General features: G+C 42.9%; 4 protein-coding genes across 7 annotated transcripts; 2 read left to right on the forward strand and 2 right to left on the reverse strand.

The window, feature by feature from the left end:
• Positions 1-237: 237 nt before the first annotated feature.
• isoc2 (isochorismatase domain containing 2) lies at positions 238-2,231 on the reverse strand. Of its 4 annotated transcripts, none has more exons than XM_030369776.1 (7): positions 2,185-2,231; positions 1,947-2,049; positions 1,577-1,701; positions 1,021-1,233; positions 705-775; positions 501-618; positions 238-370 (listed from the first exon to the last, which is right to left on the reverse strand). In XM_030369776.1, coding segments are annotated over exons 2-7 (594 nt in total). In that variant the 5' UTR covers positions 1,948-2,049; positions 2,185-2,231; the 3' UTR covers positions 238-304. The 4 variants fall into 4 exon arrangements, with proteins under 4 accessions (XP_030225636.1, XP_030225638.1, XP_030225639.1 ...); XM_030369778.1 differs by having other exon boundaries at positions 1,947-2,019; positions 2,185-2,223; XM_030369779.1 differs by having other exon boundaries at positions 1,947-2,019; positions 2,179-2,197.
• A 3,840-nt stretch (positions 2,232-6,071) lies between these two features.
• On the reverse strand, positions 6,072-10,980 carry foxj2 (forkhead box J2). Its single transcript, XM_030370775.1, has 10 exons — positions 10,715-10,980; positions 10,103-10,444; positions 9,842-9,916; positions 9,632-9,715; positions 8,799-8,954; positions 8,210-8,696; positions 7,860-7,991; positions 7,629-7,730; positions 7,134-7,478; positions 6,072-6,787 (listed from the first exon to the last, which is right to left on the reverse strand). Exons 2-10 carry the CDS (start codon positions 10,418-10,420, stop codon positions 6,687-6,689), a joined length of 1,800 nt encoding a protein of 599 aa, XP_030226635.1. The 5' UTR covers positions 10,421-10,444; positions 10,715-10,980; the 3' UTR covers positions 6,072-6,686.
• A 1,152-nt stretch (positions 10,981-12,132) lies between these two features.
• Positions 12,133-14,317, forward strand: atg12 (ATG12 autophagy related 12 homolog (S. cerevisiae)). The gene is made up of 4 exons (XM_030370788.1): positions 12,133-12,305; positions 12,701-12,837; positions 12,948-13,010; positions 14,084-14,317. The coding sequence occupies exons 1-4, from the start codon at positions 12,200-12,202 to the stop codon at positions 14,141-14,143; spliced, it is 366 nt and encodes a 121-aa protein (XP_030226648.1). The 5' UTR covers positions 12,133-12,199; the 3' UTR covers positions 14,144-14,317.
• A 92-nt stretch (positions 14,318-14,409) lies between these two features.
• Positions 14,410-20,543, forward strand: si:ch211-149k23.9 (germ cell-specific gene 1-like protein). Its single transcript, XM_030370783.1, has 7 exons — positions 14,410-14,961; positions 15,603-16,930; positions 18,059-18,241; positions 18,530-18,577; positions 18,755-18,907; positions 19,165-19,276; positions 19,653-20,543. The coding sequence occupies exons 2-7, from the start codon at positions 16,735-16,737 to the stop codon at positions 20,029-20,031; spliced, it is 1,071 nt and encodes a 356-aa protein (XP_030226643.1). The 5' UTR covers positions 14,410-14,961; positions 15,603-16,734; the 3' UTR covers positions 20,032-20,543.
• Positions 20,544-20,836: the final 293 nt, after the last annotated feature.

Here is a 20,836-nt window from a genome sequence, read left to right on the forward strand (position 1 = left end):
CTCGTCTGGTTGTCTGGTGTTGGGGCAATGTGTCATGTAGGACTCGGGACTGTTAATGAAAAGTTTGGTGTTTAGGACCCCTGTAAAAGTGATATTATAAAGCTCTTCAGCTTAGAGCTATGCTCTTTATGGTACACTCTTTCATAACTACCTCAAACGATCAACCAAGAAGACCGGCTCTTAATTTTTTGCTATTTACTAGCTTTAGATATTAACGTTGAGTTCAAACAAATAAAGGACAGGTTCAAATAGCAGCATTTTATTGCTTAGGTTATAAACAGTGTTTGATGACTGGTTGGATTCTCTACAGGGAGCTGAAGAACGCAAGCAGGCCAGTATCGGGAGAAGGTTGGGCCATCAGCTTTTGTATCTGTCAGTAAACAAAAATATAGATCAACACATAAGCAGGAATCTTGCGTAGGCTTTTCTTGCATATTTAATGAATATAAAAGGTGGTGCGGGTTTCTATTTAAAAAATAACAGCCATTAAAGAGACCGACCTCCCTAAATTTGGGGTGTTTGGCGTCTTGGACCAGCTGCAGCAGGACGGCCTCAGTGGTGATGAGGAAAGCCCCACTCTGCCTCAGACGAGATAGGGCGAACAGACGGTCCGTCTGGCTGCAGGGAGAGCACAGGCAGGAGGCACAGTGAGTTGGAGCCCCAGTCTGCTGACGCGTGAACATAACCGAGGAGAATACAGGTACCTTCTGGAGGAGACGGCATCTGCCACGATGTGGACCTCTATTCCCTTCTCTAGAAGGTCAAAGGTTGTGCACTGGGGTAGAAGAATTAAAATATGATTACAACATATTTATTTAGAGGGTGGGGAGATGAATATGTAAGGCTAACATCAAATGGTCAAATGCTTTGAATTGGACACCTTATGGTATGGGAAAAGTTTTTAATATTGCTAACTTTATTGTAAATATTGAGGTCATCCTATCAGCTTCAATGGTTCACAGGACAATCACACTAGACTATGTTGTGTATGCTCATTGGTAATAAAGCCCTGGTTCTCACCGCAATACACGCCTGGGTCTCGATCCCACAGAGGATGGCCTGCTTGGGGTTCCCCAGAGCGAGCATCTCCTTCTCCACCTCCTCCGACATCATGGTGAACTTGGTCTTGGCATGTGCTGTGAGCCCTTCTGCACCGAGCTCTGGCACTGTGGGGCCCAAGCCCTTGGGGTACTGCTCAGTGACAATGGGGGGGATTCCCAGGATACGACTGGCCTAGAAGATGGGAGGGAAAGGTTAAATCAGACACTGCATTTAAATGTCAATATAATAGTGACAGAAATACATTTTGTAATAGAACACACGTCTTCATGAAGACATTAATTAATTAATTAACAGCATATTCTCATTTGGAATGAATAATGACAAGCAATAAGTCTACATCCTCTCAATTTCAATTTATGTTTGGTAGAGGCATTGTGTGTGTGTGTGTGTGTGTGTGTGTGTGTGTGTGTGTGTGTGTGTGTGTGTGTGTGTGTGTGTGTGTGTGTGTGTGTGTGTGTGTGTGTGTGTGTGTGTGTGTGTGTGTGTGTGTGTGTGTGTGTGTACTGTGTCCTACCTGAAGCAATCGTGCAGCATTGCTGACTATGTTGGTGAACTGGAAGATATTGGGCCTGAATTTCTCCTGCATGTCACACAGCAACAGCACCGAGCCGTTGGTAGAAAGCCTTCCAATACCTGACACTGATATTATAACACATTAAATAAACATCTTATTGCAATGTCTACTGAAGAAGATCATAACTTGAACTTTAGTTAGACATTTTGATTGTAGATTCGATTGTAGTCTTTCGATATCTATAATGAAAACAGCTGTCACTGTTATGATTTGTTAAAGAACACTGGAGGCAAAGAACAAAGATCTGGAGTTTGGACAATGCAATACCAATACATTCTCACAGCGATTTAGAAAGAGGTGCAGCACTTACTGGTGTTGTGTCCTGATCTGTGGAGAGTTCAACTTGCAGTGGGTTAATGTTTACCCCCGAGAGTTCACGATGTCTACATTAGGAATAGACTAGTATCTTCATCCTGGTTGCAAAAATTACGTTTGTATGGAAATATAATTTCAGTGTCATTGTTGGTCGAAAACAACTAGTCTCTAAATGTGAAGACGTAAATAGGTATCTATTTTGAAGGTGACAGAATATGTGTTATTACCCTTACCTCTCCCGTTGCCCAACTTCCTTACAGTGAATCCCGCCCCCATGTTAGTGTTTAGCCAATAGGATGAGGCGTACCTGAACACTCGTGTATAATACTCTCGTTGGTTCGTCCGACTGAAACAGAAAATAACACATGAATCGAAGAACAAGTTTATAATATAAAATTAAGGAAATATCTTGATCATCAAAGAATAAAAGAGGTGTTCCCTGATTATACCCTTTCTTATAACATCTAGTGACCGTCTCAACTAAAACTCTATTAAAACTATTAATGATTGGACCACACTTCAAGTTTTATATAAAAACTATTTTTACTTCATTTATTTAATGGGTCCTAAACTATTTATTATATTTATGGCAAGGCAAGGCAACTTTATTTATATAGCACTTTTCATACACAAGGCAGACTCAAAGTGCTTCACATATAAACATTGTTATACAATAAAATAAAATAATAGATAAGTAAAAGAAAACATTTGCAAAGAAATTAGTAAAATAGAAAGTGCAATGTATTTAAGATCAGATCAACAGTCTCTCTGGTATCCGCGTCGGGACTCCAACCCGACCTAAAAGGAACTTGGTACTTTCTCTGGGACTCCAACCCGGATTCTAGTAACCCTTTTCCTTTCTCTCTGGTATCAGATCATGTATCTTTCTGGTAAAAATAGAAAATTAAATTGAAAGTTAAAAAGGCTTTTTAGTAAGTAAAATTGAAAGTGCAATGTATTTAAGAAAGTGCAATGTATTTAAGAGAAAATTAAATTGAAAGTTAAAAAGGCTTTTTAGTAAGTAAAATTGAAAGTGCAATGTATTTAAGATCAGATCAACAGTCTCTCTGGAACCCAAGTCGGGACTACAACCCGACCTAAAGGACAATATTCTAGGACTCTAACCCAGCTTCTAGGACTCTAGCCCAGACCAAAGGCCTTATTAAACAATATTCTAGGACTCTAACCCAGCTTCTAGGACTCTAGCCCAGACCAAAGGCCTTATTACCTTTCTCTCTGTTATCAGATCATGTATTTTTCTGGTAAAAATAGAAAATAAAGGGAAAGCTAAAAAGGCATTTTAGTAAAATAAAGGTAAAGTATTTAAGATTTAGCAGAAAGCTAAAGCAAACATAAAAGTCTTCAATCTTGTTTTAAAGGTGCTCAGAGTTGGGGCAAGTCTTAAATCCTCAGGGAGTTTATTCCAGCTATTTGTTGCATAGTAACTAAATCCTGCTTTCCCATGTTTTGTGTTTACTCTGGGGATAATTAACAGATTGGTCTCAGAAGATCTTAGTGTTCTAGAAGGCTTATGTAGTGAAAGCATATCAGTTAAATATTTTGGGCCTAAACCATGTAGGGATTTATAGGTTAGCAACATGATTTTAAAATCAATTCTCTGACCTACAGGAAGCCAATGTAACGATTTTTTTTGGTCTTTGTTAAAACTCTAGCAGCAGCATTCTGAACAAGCTGAAACTTCCTTAGAGTTTGTTTTGGGAGACCTGTAAGGAGACCATTGCAGTAATCAAGCTTACTAGTGATAAAGGCATGTACAAGTTTTTGTAAGTCTTCGGTGGACATGAGCCCTCTAAGTCTTGCTACATTTTTAAGGTGATAATATGCAGATTTTGTAACTGATTTGATGTGACTTTCGAAATGTAAATCAGGATCCATGATAACCCCTAGATTTCTGGCTTTGATTGAGGTTTTCAGGGACAGAGAGTGAAGGTGTTGGGTTACTTAAAGCCTTTCCGTTTTAGCACCAAATACAATTATCTCTGTTTTATCCTCATTTAGCTGAAGGAAATTTCGGCACATCCAGTCTTTCACTTGCTCAATGCACTGGCACAGCAGATCTATGGGCCGATAGTCATTTGGTGATAGCGATACATAGATTTGCGTGTCATCAGCATAGCAATGATGGTCAATATTGTTATTATGCATGATTTGCCCTAGTGGGAGCATGTAGATGTTGAATAAAGAGGGTCCTAAGATCGAACCTTGTGGGACTCCACACATCACGTTGGTTGATTCTGATACAAAGTCGCCGATGGAAACAAAGTAGTTCCTATTTTGTAGGTAGGATCTGAACCAATCTAAGACTGTGCCTGAAAGCCCCACCCAGTTTTCTAACCTGTCCAAAAGTATTGTATGGTCTACAGTGTCGAATGCAGCACTGAGGTCTAGTAGCATTAGTATTGAGGTTTTGCCAGAGTCTGTGTTAAGACGGATGTCGTTTACAACTTTAATGAGGGCGGTCTCAGTGGTGTGCAGGGGTCGAAATCCTGATTGGAAGGTGTCATAACAACCAGTTGATGCCAGGAAGTGATTAAGTTGCTGGAGGACAACTTTCTCAATGATTTTACTTATGAAGGGCAGATTTGATATTGGTCTGTTGTTAATAATAGAGGTATCTAGGCTCCGCTTTTTTAAAAGGGGTTTAATAACTGCAGTTTTCAGGGCTTTTGGGAAGTTGCCTGACTTGAGAGAGTTGTTAACTATCTGCAATATGCCTATTGCTAGGCAGTCAAAAACATTCTTAAAGAGGTTGGTAGGTAAAGAATCAAGGCAACAGGTGGATGGCTTTAGTTGTGTAACAGTTTCCACAAGAGTTTTAGAGTCAATAACATTAAAGCATGCAATCTCTGCCACATTACTTTTGCCTGAACAGGGTGGTAGTCCAACATTTTTGTTTGAAGTGGAGATATTGATGGCGCGTCTGATGCCTTCGATTTTATCAGTATAAAAAGCTGCAAACTCATTGCATTTCTGCGTGGAATGGAGATCAGGTGGAATTTGTGTTGGGGGGTTGGTCAGTCTGTCAACAGTGCAGTGCAAATAGGGTTTTCTGCATTATTATTATTGGATTTAATGATATTGGAGAAAAATGTTTCTCTAGCACTTTTTAAGTCTGAATTGTAGGCAAAAAGGCTCTCTTTGTAGATATCATGGTGAATATGAAGTTTTGTTTTACGCCAGATGCGTTCAACCTTCCTGCATTTTTTTTTCTGTGCTGTTACAGAAGCAGCTTTTCTCCAGGGTGCCTTTTGCTTTCCAGAAATCGTTTTAACCTTATAAGGTGCAATGACATCCATGACTTTCAAAATTTTCAAATTAAAGTTTTCTACAAGATCATCAGCAGAACATGGGTGGAGAGGTGGTAGTAAGGAGATGGCCTTTCTAAAAAGTACATAAGATTCTTCATTGATATACCGTTTTTTGACAGTATTTGATTTTGTCTGTATGTCGGGAATAAAAGATATATTAAAGAAAACACAAAAGTGGTCAGACAAGGAAGGATCAGTCACAGAGAGATCAGAAACATTGAGGCCCTTTGTGATAACCAGGTCTAGAGTGTGGCCCTTACAATGAGTAGTCTCTTTCACATGTTGGGACAGTTCAAATGTGTCCAAAATGGTAAAAAGTTTTTTTGCACACTTGTCATTCAAATCATCAGTATGAAAATTGAAGTCACCAGTTATAACTAGACAGTCAAAGTCTGTGGAGATGCTAGACAATAATTCTGTGAATTCATCGAAAAAATTTGCAGAGTATGTGGGTGGCCTGTAAATAATTAATAGGAGAACTCTGGGGGAGCATTTCAATACAGCACAAAGGTATTCGAATGATGGAAAATCACCAAATAACATCTGTTTCCCTTGAAAAACATTTTTAAATATAACATATGCCATTTTTAATTGTTGTTATACAATTCCGTATTGAATAAAAAAGGTGGGAAAGTATAAGAAACCTTAGAAAAAAATATAAGCACGCAAAGGCCACATCTGTTTGGTTTTAATGTATTAAAAAGCATATATATATATTTGATATTTGTATGATGGTTTTATGTATTGTCACATATTTTGCCAATATTATGAAACTAAATAAATAACATAACTCAGAGGCAGAGTATTTTTTTAATTAAAACATGTGCTCTTTCTTTTAGTTTATTAATCAACTTAACTTTATTCAACAAAAATACAAATTATTTTATTGGGTAAGGAGAAATTCTTGTGATGTTTTAGCTGTGAACGTTCACATTTCAAAAATAAAATGCCAAACATGAAGTCAAATGAAAAGAACAACAAAGATAAGTGTGTTTGGCTTGTTTCATTTCCTTTTGATCTTTTACCAGGTAAAAGATGGAAATTCTCAGTATTTACGTATTTATTTATTTATTTATACACAATAACAAATACTCACCTCATGGTTGCCTGAAAAAGCCTTTATGAACCTCCCTCGACCACAAAGAAACTGCACAAGAAATCAGATTCTGTCCTGCCAAAATTCTGGCAGAAAAGCCTATAAGTGATCTGGAAACCCAAACATCCCAGCATTTTTTGTGGTATCATCAAACAAAAAGCCTTCAGTCATACATAATAGAGTAGCTGTAAAACATTACAACATTAGAGTGGCAGCTTCTGCATGACATATGGGGTAACAGTCGGTGTCTATCTGATTGCTTTCCAGGATCTTGATCTTTCCAGTGGTAAGCGTTCTCAGACGGAGATGATCACACCAGGGAGTCCCAGTCGAAGTCATCCTGGATCTCCTCACTGTTGCTATGGAGATGCTTCAAGGGTGGACGTTGTCTAGGTTGAGGTTGGATGCCGGCTGAGGCAGGGGTAAGACATAGCAAAGGATTACATGATGAGTAATGCGCATACACAGATAAACTTAGACGCATCACATTGACATAAAATGTGTTTTTATTACAACAACCTAACTTGCCTATCTTTTATGTCGGCTGTTTTATCTTTTTTATTTGAGCCACATATAAAATCATTTCCTGTTTTACTGACAAAAATGTTTTGGTCCTGAAACTGAAACTAGTTACAGAATCTTTAGATCTAGAGTTTCCACAGCCCACAAGCCCATCTATATCCATACCAATAATATCTGTACGTGTGAATAGGTGGCTGCTTGTTGATTTGCATGTATGGCTTTCTCCATGACTTACCAGTGCTAGCAGGCTGGGTGAACTGAGGCCTCTGGAGACCCTGTGCCTGGTGGTGCAGGGTTCTTCTGGGCAGCTGGGCTCCGTTGAAGGGAAGAGCCAGGGGTGGGTACTGAAGGGGCGATGGCTGGGTGAGGCTAGCCAGGGTAGGAGGGGGATTCATACTGAAGTGTGGCCCTTGTATGGAAGGGTGGACGCCGAGGGCCAATGGGGAGTTATTTCCAGAAGAGGAGCCAATCATTCCCTTCTGAGTGAAGAAGCGGTTCAGCGAATCACATAGCGAGGTGAAGAGCCCCGGGTCCAGTGCCCAATCACAGAGCTCGGCTTGGCGCATGCTCTCCAGCAGGTCTAATGGCAAACAACATGTTTATCAACGCGTGTGATAACTTTAGGATACATTCAATCTAGTTTTAAATCAGTAACCAGCACTTTACTTACAACAAATGTAGGAATAGATACTCAATTAAAGAACATAAGACACATGACATGAACACGGACCTGGGTGACTGGTGAGGTCGATGTTAGCCCAGTCTAGACCGCTGGCGATGCGGAAGCTCTCTTTAAGAGACCCCGGGTTGCTGAACCAATCAGCTGGCAGCACTGCGGACAAAGCAGGGAGAGAAACAGGACAGGGATGTTTATATTACTTGGAGACTGTACCCGGTACTGATTATGTTCAAATTCAAATATCATATAAATTGGTGGATCAGCGTGAGGGATGGCACTGACCGTGTGGAGCAGGACGCTCTGTGTCGTGTGGCAGTGGGACCATGGGCCCAGGGTGGGGGGATATTGGCAGGAGGGTGGGGGTGTGCAGCGGGGTTATGTCATGGTTTGGTACCAGAAAGTTATTCCCTTCCGCTGGAAGACAATTAAAGATTAAAGATCATCACAAAGCGACACATACCATAACCCCTTAGAATTCAGTAGACTGGAAAAAACAAAACAAAAAGTCTGGGTTCAACAGCCAGTTTCTGCCATTTACTTGTAGTCCGTCCTTGAGCAAAATTCTCCTGACACCTAACTTTCTCAAATGGCATGCATCTGTATTCACTGTGAGTTGAATAGAGGTCACTTACAGTGGGAGGCCCTTCTTCCCTGCATGCTTTTTGCCAGAGACTTGAAAGAGGTGCAGAGGTCCGGGAAGCTCAGGTCGTCAAAGGTGAAGCGCAGAAGGGGATCGGTGCCGGGGTTCTGGTGAGGCGCAGCGGAGGAGGTGGGGGGCACGCTGACAGAGATGTGGGGGACGGACTGATAATGGGGGGCCGATGAAGTGGCCAGGGTGGGGACGGAGAAGGTGAACAGAGATGGGTTCGCCTGGGTAGCGTGTGAGGAGAGCGTGGATACCGCGTGGGAGTACGTACACGCGGGGGGAGACCCGCACGCGTTGGCCCCCGAGAGGGACATGGCTGGCGACGTGGCGACGGGGAGACAGGGGCCCGCGGAGTTGGGATGAGGGTAGGGAGAGAGCGTGGACAAGGGGGAGGGGGAGTAGGACGTGGCTGTGCATGAGACGGAGGCGTTGTGGACCGTGGGGATGGTGACTGAGCAAGGTGTATAGGATCTCTGCAAGGAAAAGAAAGGAGGATTTATAGAAGGAGCTTTTTGTTGAGCCGCTAGTGCACGTAAAAGCACCTGCCTCCCTGGTTTGCTTCAGGGTAAATGTACCTTGCATGGGGGAGGGGAGAGAGATGCTTGGTGGGTCGGCGTGTGGTGCAATGCACCCAAGGGCTCCTCTTTGAGGGGAAGCTGGTCTGATCTGGAGACCAGCAGCTCTGTGGGTGAGGTGGTCTTGTCTGCCTGCGTCACAGGTTCATGCAGGACCTGGAGGGAGAGAGGGTTAATAGAAGTAAGAGGAAGTCAATGTATAAGCAAATTAGTAGGCTGAACTTTGGCTCTTACGGCCGTTTTCACACCAAACCGTGCTCAACTGGCCCCATTGTTCTCTGGCCTGCATTCACACTAGGCCATCTGGCCGTTGCAGCTGTGGCCTGGCCACGGTAGGCTCTTGTACATACGTCATCATGTCGTAACACGTCATCACCAAGCGTCCGCTGCATGGACCATAATAAAGTCTGCCGCCAGTCAGAGTTTTAACAACGATGGAAAACACAGAGAACACAGTTCGCACTTTGCTGAGTCTGTTGCTTATTTGGAGCCGTGATCAGATAGAGCCCACTCTAGTTCACACTCACTAGTTTAACCGCTTGACGCCATGTTTACCGTTTAATGGGAAAGAAGCTCGTCGCCTTTATTATGTCCATGGTCGTCGCAGGGACTATACGTCATCCAGCTCAGGTTGCGTAGGTGTGCGTGTGCGCGTGTCGGCTCATTAGCATCTGTACCGTGGCGGCCCGTACCGTAGCAGCACACCTCTCCCAAGTGGCCAAGTTGGCCTGGCCTCGCCAGACTGGCAGATTTGAGCACGGTTAGGTGTGAAAACGGCCACGGCCAGATGGCCTAGTGTGAGTGCACCCTTAGAGACAAACATGCTCCCTTACCTTTTCATTCTCTTCTGGATATGGACGTTTGGGTACCCTTGCTTGATGGACCTCTGAGGGTCCATCCATCGTCCAATAGGAACCCTAGGAAAACCGGATGAATAATTACAGGAAAGTAAATAAAGGTAAACATAGTATGCCCTGCTTCATCATGTTCACCACTTAAATGTTAAAGCCAGAGACACAAAAGTATTACAAATAAATCTTCACCTTGCCAGGGTCACTCTGTGGTCTGGGAACTTTTCTGAAGCATTTATTAAGAGACAGATTATGCCGAATGGAGTTCTGTTGAGGATAAATAACATTAATCATAGAATTTATAGCATTCCCCATCAAATCAGAGCTTAGTCAAGCTGTGTGTTCAGCACAAGAAGAGAACTGTTTGAAACCTATTGTCTATAGATTATTATACAATAATCACAAAGGTAATGTACCGAAAACACACAATTCATTCAAATGTTGAATCCTTACCTTCCAGCCCCGGCCTGCTCGATTGTAGTAGGGGAACGTGTCACTGATCCAGGTGTAGATGTCATTCAAACTCAACTTCTTCTCAGGGGCAGATGCGATCGCCATGGCGATTAGAGTGGCGTAGCTGTGGGGGGGCTTCCCCTTGGAGTTACAGGGTGATGGGGAGGGCACGGGGGGCAGTAGGTCTCCTCTCTCCCTCCCTCGCTCTCTCTTCTTGTCCCTCTCCGCTCCTCTGTCCCTTCCGGATCGCAGGCTGCTGACTCCCAGCTGGGGCAGCCAGTCTATGCTGGTCAAACTGGAGTCCAGATCTGTCGTCATGATGGTTGTTTGTTCTGCTTTGTCCTATAGGAGGTGAGATAAGGTCTGTCTCAACAAGTCTGTTTACATTGTTTTGAGCATGAAATGGAGCGGGAAGGATCCCCTCTCCCATGTCATCCAATACGATCAGCCATTCTTGTTCGAGTTGGTGTCATTTACAAGACAGTAAGTCGACACCCGAAGAGGATTTGCACTGTACTTGAAAATGGTACATTAACAAGACAAGGAGTAGCCCTCGTCGATATATGAACAAACGCTATGCAGCATTTGTTGTGAGAAAAGCTTGACACTTACCTCTTTGTTATTGCACAAGGCCCAAGGCCTCAAACAGTGATAATATTTGATGTTGATGTCATCAGATCTGCATGAATCCAGTGTCAGCTGTTAAATGCCTCTTCTAAACTTCTCAAATCCCTCCCGTTCCCAGGCAGTCGATCTGTGCCTGGCCTCTTATCATGCTTTCGCTTTTCGAAAGTTTGTTTTACTTTCAAGGAACAAAAAAGTTAACGCAGGCAGCTTCCTTTTTCTCTCCCTCCCTCTCTTCAACCCCTCCCTTTTTTTCAGCCTGTCCCAGAATAACGTCACACTCTCCTCCCTTTGGGTGACATCAGACTGTGGGCCCTGCCTCTGAGTTTCTGGCCACGCCTCTCTGAACTTGAGATGAATGTTTTTGGTGGAGCAGTAGTACGCTTGGAACAGCAGAAAAAGAAGAACCAGCTCCTTCTTCATTCTTTCTTCCTTTTTTCTGGTTTTAACGGAAACCAAAAAAAATTGACTCATTCAAACTTTGTTTGACAAGGTTTTGAAGGATTGTTGTATTAGATATTAGAGTTGGAATCTGAGTATGTGAATGACCTTATCCAATGAGAAATACAAGAATGTATCTTGGTTAATGGTTGCATACATTAAACCTTGCGACATGTGAACAAGAAACAAACAAACAAAAAAACAACAACCATAAATCAGAATCCTATGTAATTCGGTGAAAACAAAGAGGTACAGATGTAACGTTATTAGCAAAAATACAAAGCAAACATAAATTCCTATTTTGTGATATTACATCATGTGCAGTTGTAATGCAACAGCATAAGAACTATTGGTCTCACTCGTCTCTACAGAGCAGAAATTATCAGCGATTATCTTCACTTGCTTGGGCCAGAAACATAGAAATGTACAGGCCTTGGACGAGCTGTAACAGGAGCAAAACAAAGATATATGTTATATGTAGATATATGTAGTTAGGCAAAACATTAATAGTGCATATATGCATACATGATGGAGGATAGCGCCCTACACCATATGAACCCCCATTCCCTTCTCCACCAGGTCCAATGTCCACATTGGGAATTGTTACATCAAAGAAATACAATCTGAGTGACTTAATGTTTAGGCCATTGGTAGATTAAAAAGTGTATAGATAGCTTTATCATTTTTTTGTTTTTCATTTGTTACTCAATACATGTTATTAATTCGGTTATTTAGTTCAATTTTTCATTGGTTCCCTAATTTATTAAGAAATTAGAGATAAAAGCTCTCCTCAGTTGCACCCAGTCTTTCCATAACTAGAAACGTTTTAAAGCAAATCCCACCCAAAACTGCTATACTTTACCAAAAGGAAGAGGGCTATTCGAAGACTGGCAGTAGTGCAAACCAATAATACCCATTATTTATTTGACGGAAGGAAAAACTAGCGAATCACTATCTACCACACAACATACACGGTAGTGGGCGGGCCTTGTCCAGCAGTGGTACGCTACATTCGGATGCAGACACCTGACGATGTCTGACAATGCGGAGTCCCCAACAGAGTGTCAAAACGAGGAGCCTCCGGCCCCACAGGCGACCACTCCGGGGGAATCAGCCATATCTGACCAGAAGAAAAAAAGTATGAAAATATAGGTGCATGACATGAAAAGGGGTATATTGTTTACACTGCCCGATGCTAAATGCTACATGTAGCTAGTTCCGCATTTGCTAGCATTTTGTTTACATGCCTTACGTCTCTCATTTATGAAATTCCTGCTATAATCATCAAAAGAAATTGACAAGCTCCCTTTTTTACCCGTTTTCCATTGCTATTACATAATTGAGATTAATAAACACAAATTCTATGTATACTATTAGGCTTAGTGCTTGTGATTATGTGATGTTAGGTGAGCTACAGCATTCCTCATAGGAAGTTTCCCTATCTGGAAATCAATGAGTTTGTGTGTTTTGTTCTGTTATTGTAGTATGGATGCTAAATGTCATTTCAATCCCCATAATGTATCTCTTCTTCAGTTGATGTGCTGTTGAAGGCAGTAGGGGACACACCCATAATGAAGACTAAGAAGTGGGCTATGGAGAAGGGGAGGACTATACAATCCCTTTCTGAGTTCATTGTAAAGTTCCTCAAGCTTGACCCAAATGAACAGCTGGTGAGAACTGAATACATCTCTCTGGCAATTCTCTAATGCCCAATGTGGTAAACATGGCTTTGTCTTTGTTTTTAATTCCTAATACATTTCTCTTGCTGCACACTTTTCAGTTCATTTATGTCAACCAATCGTTTTCTCCATCGCCGGACCAGGAAGTCGGCGTGCTATTTGAAGTGAGTACTGGAAATATAACCTTGTCACACTGTTATTAGATATGTATAATTTGTTAGAATGCACTCATACAATGCTTATATAGTGCCAGTATCAGTTCCTGGGATGGTGTCACACTGTATTTCATTCCAATATTTTGTGTAGAAAAATCAGGCTGGATTAATCTTGAATATGCTTACACATGTGGGTAACATTATTCCTGAGCAAAGCAAGCTAAATAAGGAATGCTTAAAGCTCCTTAAGCAATGCATACCACATTTTTTAACATTTGTTTGAAGCACTCTGGTTAGGACATTGTTCAGAGTCAAAGAGAAACTGGTGCTGTCCTTTATTATTATTTAACCGTTATTATTATTTATTGTTAGATCTTCGCAAGACCAATAGGGGGTGCTGTATGTGAGCAAGTCTGACCTCAACCAGCCCCATTCGAGAATTGTCCACTTCCTTAAAGGCGCTGTATGATGTGATATTCGTAAAGATAGAGAGTTGGAAAGAGCAAGATCCCTCCCTCCCTATGTTCCGCAGCTGAGAAACAGGGAGATGCACTGTTTGGTCAGAATTGAACCAGGAGCGGTCTAATATCTAAATCATCGTCATACAATGCGCAGGCTGCAGTTATCAAGAACAATATTCTCTGATTCTTTCACTTACTAATAGCCGATGGATGGCTAGGGTGTTTCTAACAAATTACACGAATATAGCTCTTGAATGTAAACTACAGCACCCTTTTAAGGACTTAAATGTACCCATTTCAAAGTTGTATAGATTGTTCAGACATCGACAGTTTATGGTTAAGATGTTTCTGAGTAGTCAAATGATAAGAGGATATATGTTGGATCATACACATGTAATCACAACAGTTGCTACAGAGATGAATACATTTTAAGGTTCCACTTTTGAAATGTAAATTCTTTGGTCTTGTTGTCAGTTAAATGTAAAGTAATATTTAAGATTTGGAGCAGCATTTATTGTTAATACTGAAACATATTTTTTATGTTGAAGGATGCATCTATATGCTCTGAACTTATTGTTGTTTACAAAAAGATGTCCATCCCTCTCCTGTTCTTTTTTGCAGTGTTTTGGCAGTGATGGCAAGCTGGTTCTACATTATTGTAAATCCCAAGCCTGGGGTTAACAGTTTTAGTTGAACTCCATGTTGGTTACCCATTTAACTTGTAACACTTTGGTAAACAAGGTATACACACTAGAACAACAAATTCTAAAGTGTTCTTTTTTCTTTGCCAATTTATTTCTGATGTTGTTTTTTTTTTGTACATAACATTGTAAATAAATATTGTTACTATTTAAACCCAATGTCTTTTTCTCCTTCCTGTTTGTAGAATACTGATTTGGCACCCAAAACCCATTAACTTAAATCATTGGACTAGTGGGGATTTGGATTTGCACTGCACTGGCAGAGATTTGTAGGCAGAAGCATCAACAAGCAATACTTCACTGTATAATTTCAGTTTATTCAACAGCCAACTTGGAGAACAGAACAAGTAGAAATACCATGCTCATAGGTTACTTTCACTGGAGGTAAAGATATAGGAAGGGGAGAAGAGGTGAAGGGACAGAGCGGCACATCCCCAGATGGACTAGGAGGGATTACATCATTCAGGAGAGGGATGGGACTTTAATTCCCAAGAAAGACTGAAAAGAGTTCAGGCGGACACCCTTTCAGTGTCATCAGCATCCTGATTCAGGAGCACGGTTGATGTGCATCTAGAGAGGCAGTGGTCCTGGCTCATGCTGATGGTGGAGTATGGAAGGAAAAAAAAGCCTAGGATGAGGAGCACGCCATGGTTCTACTGGAGGTGATGGAGGAATGGACATAAACGCTTTCTCAGTCAATAATATTTTGCCATTTTTTACTGAGTACCTATGGTGGTTGGTGGCATAATAAGCAAGGATTTCCTGCTGCTCACCGGAAAGACATCTTTTTAAAAACAGGTAGGCACTTATTTTTACAAAGTGATTGACTACTGGTATTCACATAACTTAAAGGACAATGATTTGATTATATCCCTCTTGTGTCAAGGGTTAATCTAAAAAAAAAGTGCAACGGCATAACGTTGAATCTATTTTTTTAAATTCTTTTTATGGTCAAAACTGGATTCAGTTTTCTGATCTATTGAAGGCAGTAAATACAAAAAGCCACCAAAATAGAGCTTAGTCTCTGTCTTTAGGCATGTCAATTGTCACCTGTAATTAACATTGAAGTATTTAGATATGTTTATGTAATATGTCATTCATACAATTGAAACATTAACTTAAAATGTATTTTAGCATAAATCTGGCTCCTGCAATCAACTTGATTATCTGAATTTTAATTAGTTGGTAGACTGGTTTATTATGCTATTTCATTGATGGTGACTTAGTGCTCACTATGTAATTCTATGACTATCCTTCAAATAGGATTCCATGTCCTGTCATGTCAATGTGAATTCTAAACGTACACACTAAGCATCAACAGCAGCCTGTGTGTATGGCGGGTCATGCCATGCATATGAGCTGAGATCAGGGATGAACTTTCTACATAGTTTCACAGAGCTCAGTATTGCCGGTTAACCTATGTTCTTGTTGCATTTCAGGGGCAGGGACGTGCGAGCCCTCCTATGAAACAGAAGGAGAAAGAGGGGAGGAGGGTTTTAGAGTGGGTGTCACACTACAACATACCTAACACAAACAGACCAAAGCTGATTTACGGGGATTACTTGCAAAAATTTCATTTAGAATCTAGGCTTATCCATAATTTCATCAAAAAAAGTAATCTCTTGTTTATTACCGCCTCCATCTTGTCTACAACTTGAGGTTTTAGTCAAGGAGTCTCCGTAATGAGAGGCAGGGCCAGGCCAGCAGCTCTTAATCTGGGAGGGCAAGGATCTGAACCTAGGTCACTGGACAGTGTGCATTACTGATGCCCTGGAACGCCTCCTCACCAACATCCACCGACAGATGGAAGGGGGCGTCATGTGACCCGGGCCAGAATCATGACCCAGACCTCAAGAACAGCAGAACCCAACAACATCCTGTGGAGGCCGCGCTGGTGGAGCTTTGTTTTAAGCAACGAATGAAATCGGCCGTTGCAAAAGTCTGGACTCTATACTTGTAATTAGCACATTCAATCAGTTGAAGCAAAGCTTGTAATTGATTAATATTTGTTGAATTAGCAACACTAACTACAGATATTAGCTAGCTTAACTCGGTGGCTGAGAAGATGTTGCGGTCCAGGAATGGTTGGCCACACCGTCGCCATGGTGACCCTTGACAGGATCAAAGAGTAAAGCTCTGCAGACAGCATATGCCCTCACACCCTGCTGCCTCCCCCCATGTAGGACCACCCTGCACGCTATTCCTCCCTGTGTGTTCATGTCTCTGCTCCATCTGTCTCGAGGCCACATGTGTTAGAATTTAACCTATTCTTATCCCCTCCTCCTCTCCCGTCACACTCTTGACCCTCCTGGCTTTTAATCCCTACTGCCTCCAACGTGAACTGTTATATCATCTCGGTGCCCTCATATCATCTCTGCAACTTCTTATTTTGTTTAGAGCCAGCCTGCTTACACAGCGTAATCTCATCACATCCGCATCCCCCCCCCTGCTCTCCTAGCTGGAGTATTAGACCCTCATTTATTTCTGTCTTTCCCCTTTTGCCCCAACCCTTCATTCTGCCCCCCCCCCCTTGCCAACCGCCTGGCCCCCTAACCCCCGCGGGGCGCGGCCATGCTAGAGGGCATGTCACGTCGCTCCCGCTCCCTGCTGTCCCTGTCCCTGACCACCCTGGCTCTGGTGTTCTCCATCCTGGCCCTCTGCACCTCCTACTGGGCCGAGGGCACCCACAAGGTGGTGAAGCCCCTCTGCCTGTCGCCTGTCAAGATGAAGAACTGCGGCCAGAACAACAGTGAGGCGTACACCACAGGTAAGACCACGGGTGTGGACGTGTGGTTCCCACACAACGCCAGAGAAATGGGTTGCGCACATGCATGCACACACTCATTCAAACACACACAGACACACATTATGCACGTATGCACACACACACACACACACACACACACACACACACACACACACACACACACACACACACACACACACACACACACACACACACACACACACACACACACACACACGCATACAAACACATTTCAGCTCCACTCTGTTGCTCTGAATTCTTGAAAATACTTCAAGGATTGTCTTTGGGGAGCTTTGTTGAATAATTTGATGGAATAGGTCCATCAAATGATGAAACAGGACAATGATATGATTATATCCCTCTTGTGTCAAGGGTTAATCTAAAAAAAACATTTGACCTTTGACTTTAGAGGAAAGACAAGGTCAATGTGCATAAGCCTCAGAGATTGAAAGGTTTTGGATGACGTGGAGGTAATGTATTGCACTTAATAATTATTACGCTTCAACACTGTGCAAATAAATACCTGGAACTAATCTGTCCAGGCGGATGGTGTTCTGACCCCTATTATTCCCTTGTACTTTGTTTTTGATACGTTATATACCTTCATGGGCTTAATCCAGACAATTTCGCCATAAAGGAATTATCTAGGATTCTGATAGGTGCTTAGTTTGTGCTCCCGACTTCCAAATAATGAGGACTTACCCTCGTGTGACTCTGAAAGAGGGCAGCATGTCACTTTTCACACAGTAGTGGGACTTTGGGAAACAGAGCAGCGCTCTCTATTTCGCGCTTCCCTCTAGCCTTTCTAAAGCAGGTGTTATGTCTGATCAGATATTCCAGGTTCTCCCAGCCATCTGTAACGTGTTAAAGTGAAATGCGGCCTGAGGAAAGTTTGTTATACTATCAGACCACAAAGTATTGTAAGAAATAAATTGTTACTAGGTGTTGGAAATCTTGCAAATAATCAGCTTTTAAAAAGGTCTTTGCACCACAGACCTAATTTAAAGTTGTATTTCGACAAAATCGATTTGACCGTGTGGCCCTTTGTTTCAGCCAGCCTGTGTGCACCAGTGTACCTGCGCTTGTCACATGAGCCGTTCTCCGGTCTTCTTGTGTGGTGTCTTCCAGAGAGCCCCACCCAGAACCCCTTCAACCGCACCATGTCCCCGGCACGGAGGGATGAGCTGTCCAAGATCAGGCAGAGGCAGCTGGCCAACGCTGTGCACTACATCTGGGAAACGGGCGAGGACAAGTACGCCTTCAGATACTTCCACACAGGCTTCTGGGAGAGCTGTGAGAAACACAGCGATGGTGAGACCCCAGGGCCTACCGGTGTTTGTGTGTGCGTGTCTGTGTATGTTTTTGTGTGTGTGTGTGCGCATATGTGTGTGTGGGTAAAGGTGTGAGGATGCGCATGCCGATAGATCTTAGTGAAAAAACATATCCACACACACGTTCACATGCAGACACAATCAGATATTTTATTTTATTCAGGGTTTCAGATATTTTTCTGATAATAATTCAGATCATTTTCAGATTGACCGAAATATTAGATTTCTGATTTCATTAACTGATCACATCCTGAACATTTGTGAACAGGAGAGAAGTGCCGTAGCTTCATAGAGTTAACTCCCGGGGAAACACAAGGTCAGTTCATATCCAACATTGATATTGTAAGTTAAATACCTGTATACTCAACAAACAGAGCGTTCTTATTGTAACGTGTGTGTGTCTGTGTGGGGGGGTCTGTGTCTGTGTGTGCGTCTGTGTGTGTGTGCGTGTGTGTGTGTTTCGGGCTGCTCCATGCGGTTGCCTGTGCTGTAGGTGTGCTGTGGCTTTCGGTCATCTCAGAGTTCACCTACATCGGCCTGCTGGGGATGGGCTTCCTGCTGATGTGGCTGGAGCTGCTGTGCTCGCACAAGGAGATGCATGCACTCAAGATCAACGCCTACGCAGCCATTTGTACCGTGCTCTCAGGTAGGACTTACAGCAGTCAGGAAAAGGTGTTTCAAGCCGTAGATTTTTCGTGATTTTATCCTGCTTATTTGTTGTTTGTGTTTCATTTTCCTCAGCCATTCCCACTTTGAACTTCCTTAATTTCTCCTTCTCAAAAGGCATATTTGAAATGCATTCATTGACATTTTGCAGATCGGACAACACATTGACAACACACAAGTTTTCTCTCATTCCTCTCTTTCATCGTTGTCCACTGTTTCAACTCCCTGGTGCATAAGGTCTGATGGGGATGGTGGCTCACATGATGTTCACCACGGTGTTCCAGATGACCGTCATCGTGGGCCCCAAGGACTGGAGGCCCCAGACCTGGGACTACGGCTGGTCGTTTGCGTAGGTCGCCAATTCAGAACAACAACATCACTTCACTTCACAGCATACAGGGAATAACATATGCACTTCATCATCTAATGACCTACATCATCTGCATCTATTACCAACACCCTTTTACCTCCATTATGTCCACATGACAACCTTTAAATCTTCTTATTCTTCCTCTTCTTCCTCTTTTCTTCTTCTTCTTCTTCTTCTTCTTCTTCTTCTTCTTCTTCTTCTTCTTCTTCTTCTTCTTCTTCTTCTTCTTCTTCTCCTTCTTCTTCGTCTTCCTCTCCTCCTCCTTCTTAATCCTCTGCTTCCTCTTCTTCCTCTCTTCTCCTTCTCCTCCTCCTTTTTCTTCTCCTCCTCCTCTTCCTCCTCCTCCTCCTCCTAGTCTGGCGTGGGTGTCCTTCAGCTGCTGCATGGGTGCGGCGGTGGTCACGCTGAACTCCTACACCAAGACCATCATCGAGATGCGGCGTCGACAGCGCCTCCGCCTGGAGGAGGCCCGAGCGGTGGCCTGCGCGCCCGCCTACGATGAGGTGGTCCCCGGGGGCGGGCTCTATTCGGTCAGTGGCCTGCTGCAGTGTCCCGGGGGGATGATGGACGTGGCCTGGGCCCCCGACGGCAGCGTGGTGGGGGTGGGCAACGGGGACGCCATGCCCACCCTGGTGCTGGTGGGCGGCTGCGGGACCGAGGGGTGCGAGGACTGCGAGAGGGAGATGGATATGATGGAGGGGGCCGACATGGACAGGGTGGATTCGCCCTGTTAGCAGACGGATCACTCATGGTTTTTGCAGAGCGGAGAATGACTGGTAGCAGGAACGCACGGCAGATGGTGCTACAGATAAACTTGGGTTTTCCATGAGGATGTTCTCTCTGCTACGTTTGGCTTTGTTTTTCACGTGGACGGAAGCTGACCAAATCCAAGCACATCAACATGTGTAATCTTCTGTACATAGGGGGGTCACACGCATCGCTTGCATTACTCAGAGTTATTCATTGGTGCCAAATACTGGTAGAGAAGATCAGGTCTCTCTCTATGGCGGTATATGCTAAGTTGATGATATATTATTTAAATGTGGCGCTTGTGGTATATGCTTGGCTCACATTGGACTTCTTGGATAGAATTGACTTCCTAACAAAAGAGCAGAAGACAATGTACTTTTGAATTACTTTCAATTCATGTCAATCATTCAATCTCTTCTAGGAGACATTCATGGTTTGTTATGGCCCTATTTCTGTTTTCATTAATTTGTAATAAACAGGGCAGTGCGTTTTTGTACTGGCGCTCTCTCGGTCCCAGGGTGTAGATGCAGGCGACTCTGCAGTGATTTAGAATGCCTGTCTATGAACTCATTCCTATTAATTTAATCTTGTGGAAGTGGACTCTATAATAGAGGCAAGAAGTACACATGCTCTTTGTACAGATATCCTGACTTGCTCCTAAGATAGAGACACATAGAGATGGAAAGATTATGGAGATTTGAAAAAGTCTGCTCTCTGATGTTAAAGCAGAAGATTATGACGGTAATCCCGAGTTGGATGGAGAGAAGTTTGGATAGACGGACCAGAGCC

Source organism: Gadus morhua, chromosome 11 (assembly GCF_902167405.1).
Source record: "Gadus morhua chromosome 11, gadMor3.0, whole genome shotgun sequence".
In the NCBI taxonomy this organism is placed as follows: Eukaryota; Metazoa; Chordata; class Actinopteri; order Gadiformes; family Gadidae; genus Gadus; species Gadus morhua.

Excerpts from the sequence above, each read along its gene's own strand:
- isoc2 (XM_030369776.1), bottom strand. Across the intron at positions 1,234-1,576 it reads ATGCTGCACGATTGCTTCAG|GCCAGTCGTATCCTGGGAAT; the intron begins GTAGGACACAGT and ends CCCATCTTCTAG. Across the intron at positions 371-500 it reads AACACCCCAAATTTAGGGAG|ATACAAAAGCTGATGGCCCA; the intron begins GTCGGTCTCTTT and ends GTTTACTGACAG.
- foxj2 (XM_030370775.1), bottom strand. The coding sequence starts at position 10,420 with ATGACGACAGATCTGGACTCCAGTTTGACCAGCATAGACTGGCTGCCC. Across the intron at positions 8,955-9,631 it reads ATCCAGAAGAGAATGAAAAG|GTCCTGCATGAACCTGTGAC; the intron begins GTAAGGGAGCAT and ends CTCTCCCTCCAG. Across the intron at positions 6,788-7,133 it reads CACCCAGCCTGCTAGCACTG|CCGGCATCCAACCTCAACCT; the intron begins GTAAGTCATGGA and ends CCCCTGCCTCAG.
- atg12 (XM_030370788.1), top strand. The coding sequence starts at position 12,200 with ATGTCTGACAATGCGGAGTCCCCAACAGAGTGTCAAAACGAGGAGCCT. Across the intron at positions 12,306-12,700 it reads ATCTGACCAGAAGAAAAAAA|TTGATGTGCTGTTGAAGGCA; the intron begins GTATGAAAATAT and ends TCTCTTCTTCAG. Across the intron at positions 13,011-14,083 it reads AAGTCGGCGTGCTATTTGAA|TGTTTTGGCAGTGATGGCAA; the intron begins GTGAGTACTGGA and ends TCTTTTTTGCAG.
- si:ch211-149k23.9 (XM_030370783.1), top strand. The coding sequence starts at position 16,735 with ATGCTAGAGGGCATGTCACGTCGCTCCCGCTCCCTGCTGTCCCTGTCC. Across the intron at positions 18,242-18,529 it reads CTGTGAGAAACACAGCGATG|GAGAGAAGTGCCGTAGCTTC; the intron begins GTGAGACCCCAG and ends ATTTGTGAACAG. Across the intron at positions 18,908-19,164 it reads CATTTGTACCGTGCTCTCAG|GTCTGATGGGGATGGTGGCT; the intron begins GTAGGACTTACA and ends CTGGTGCATAAG.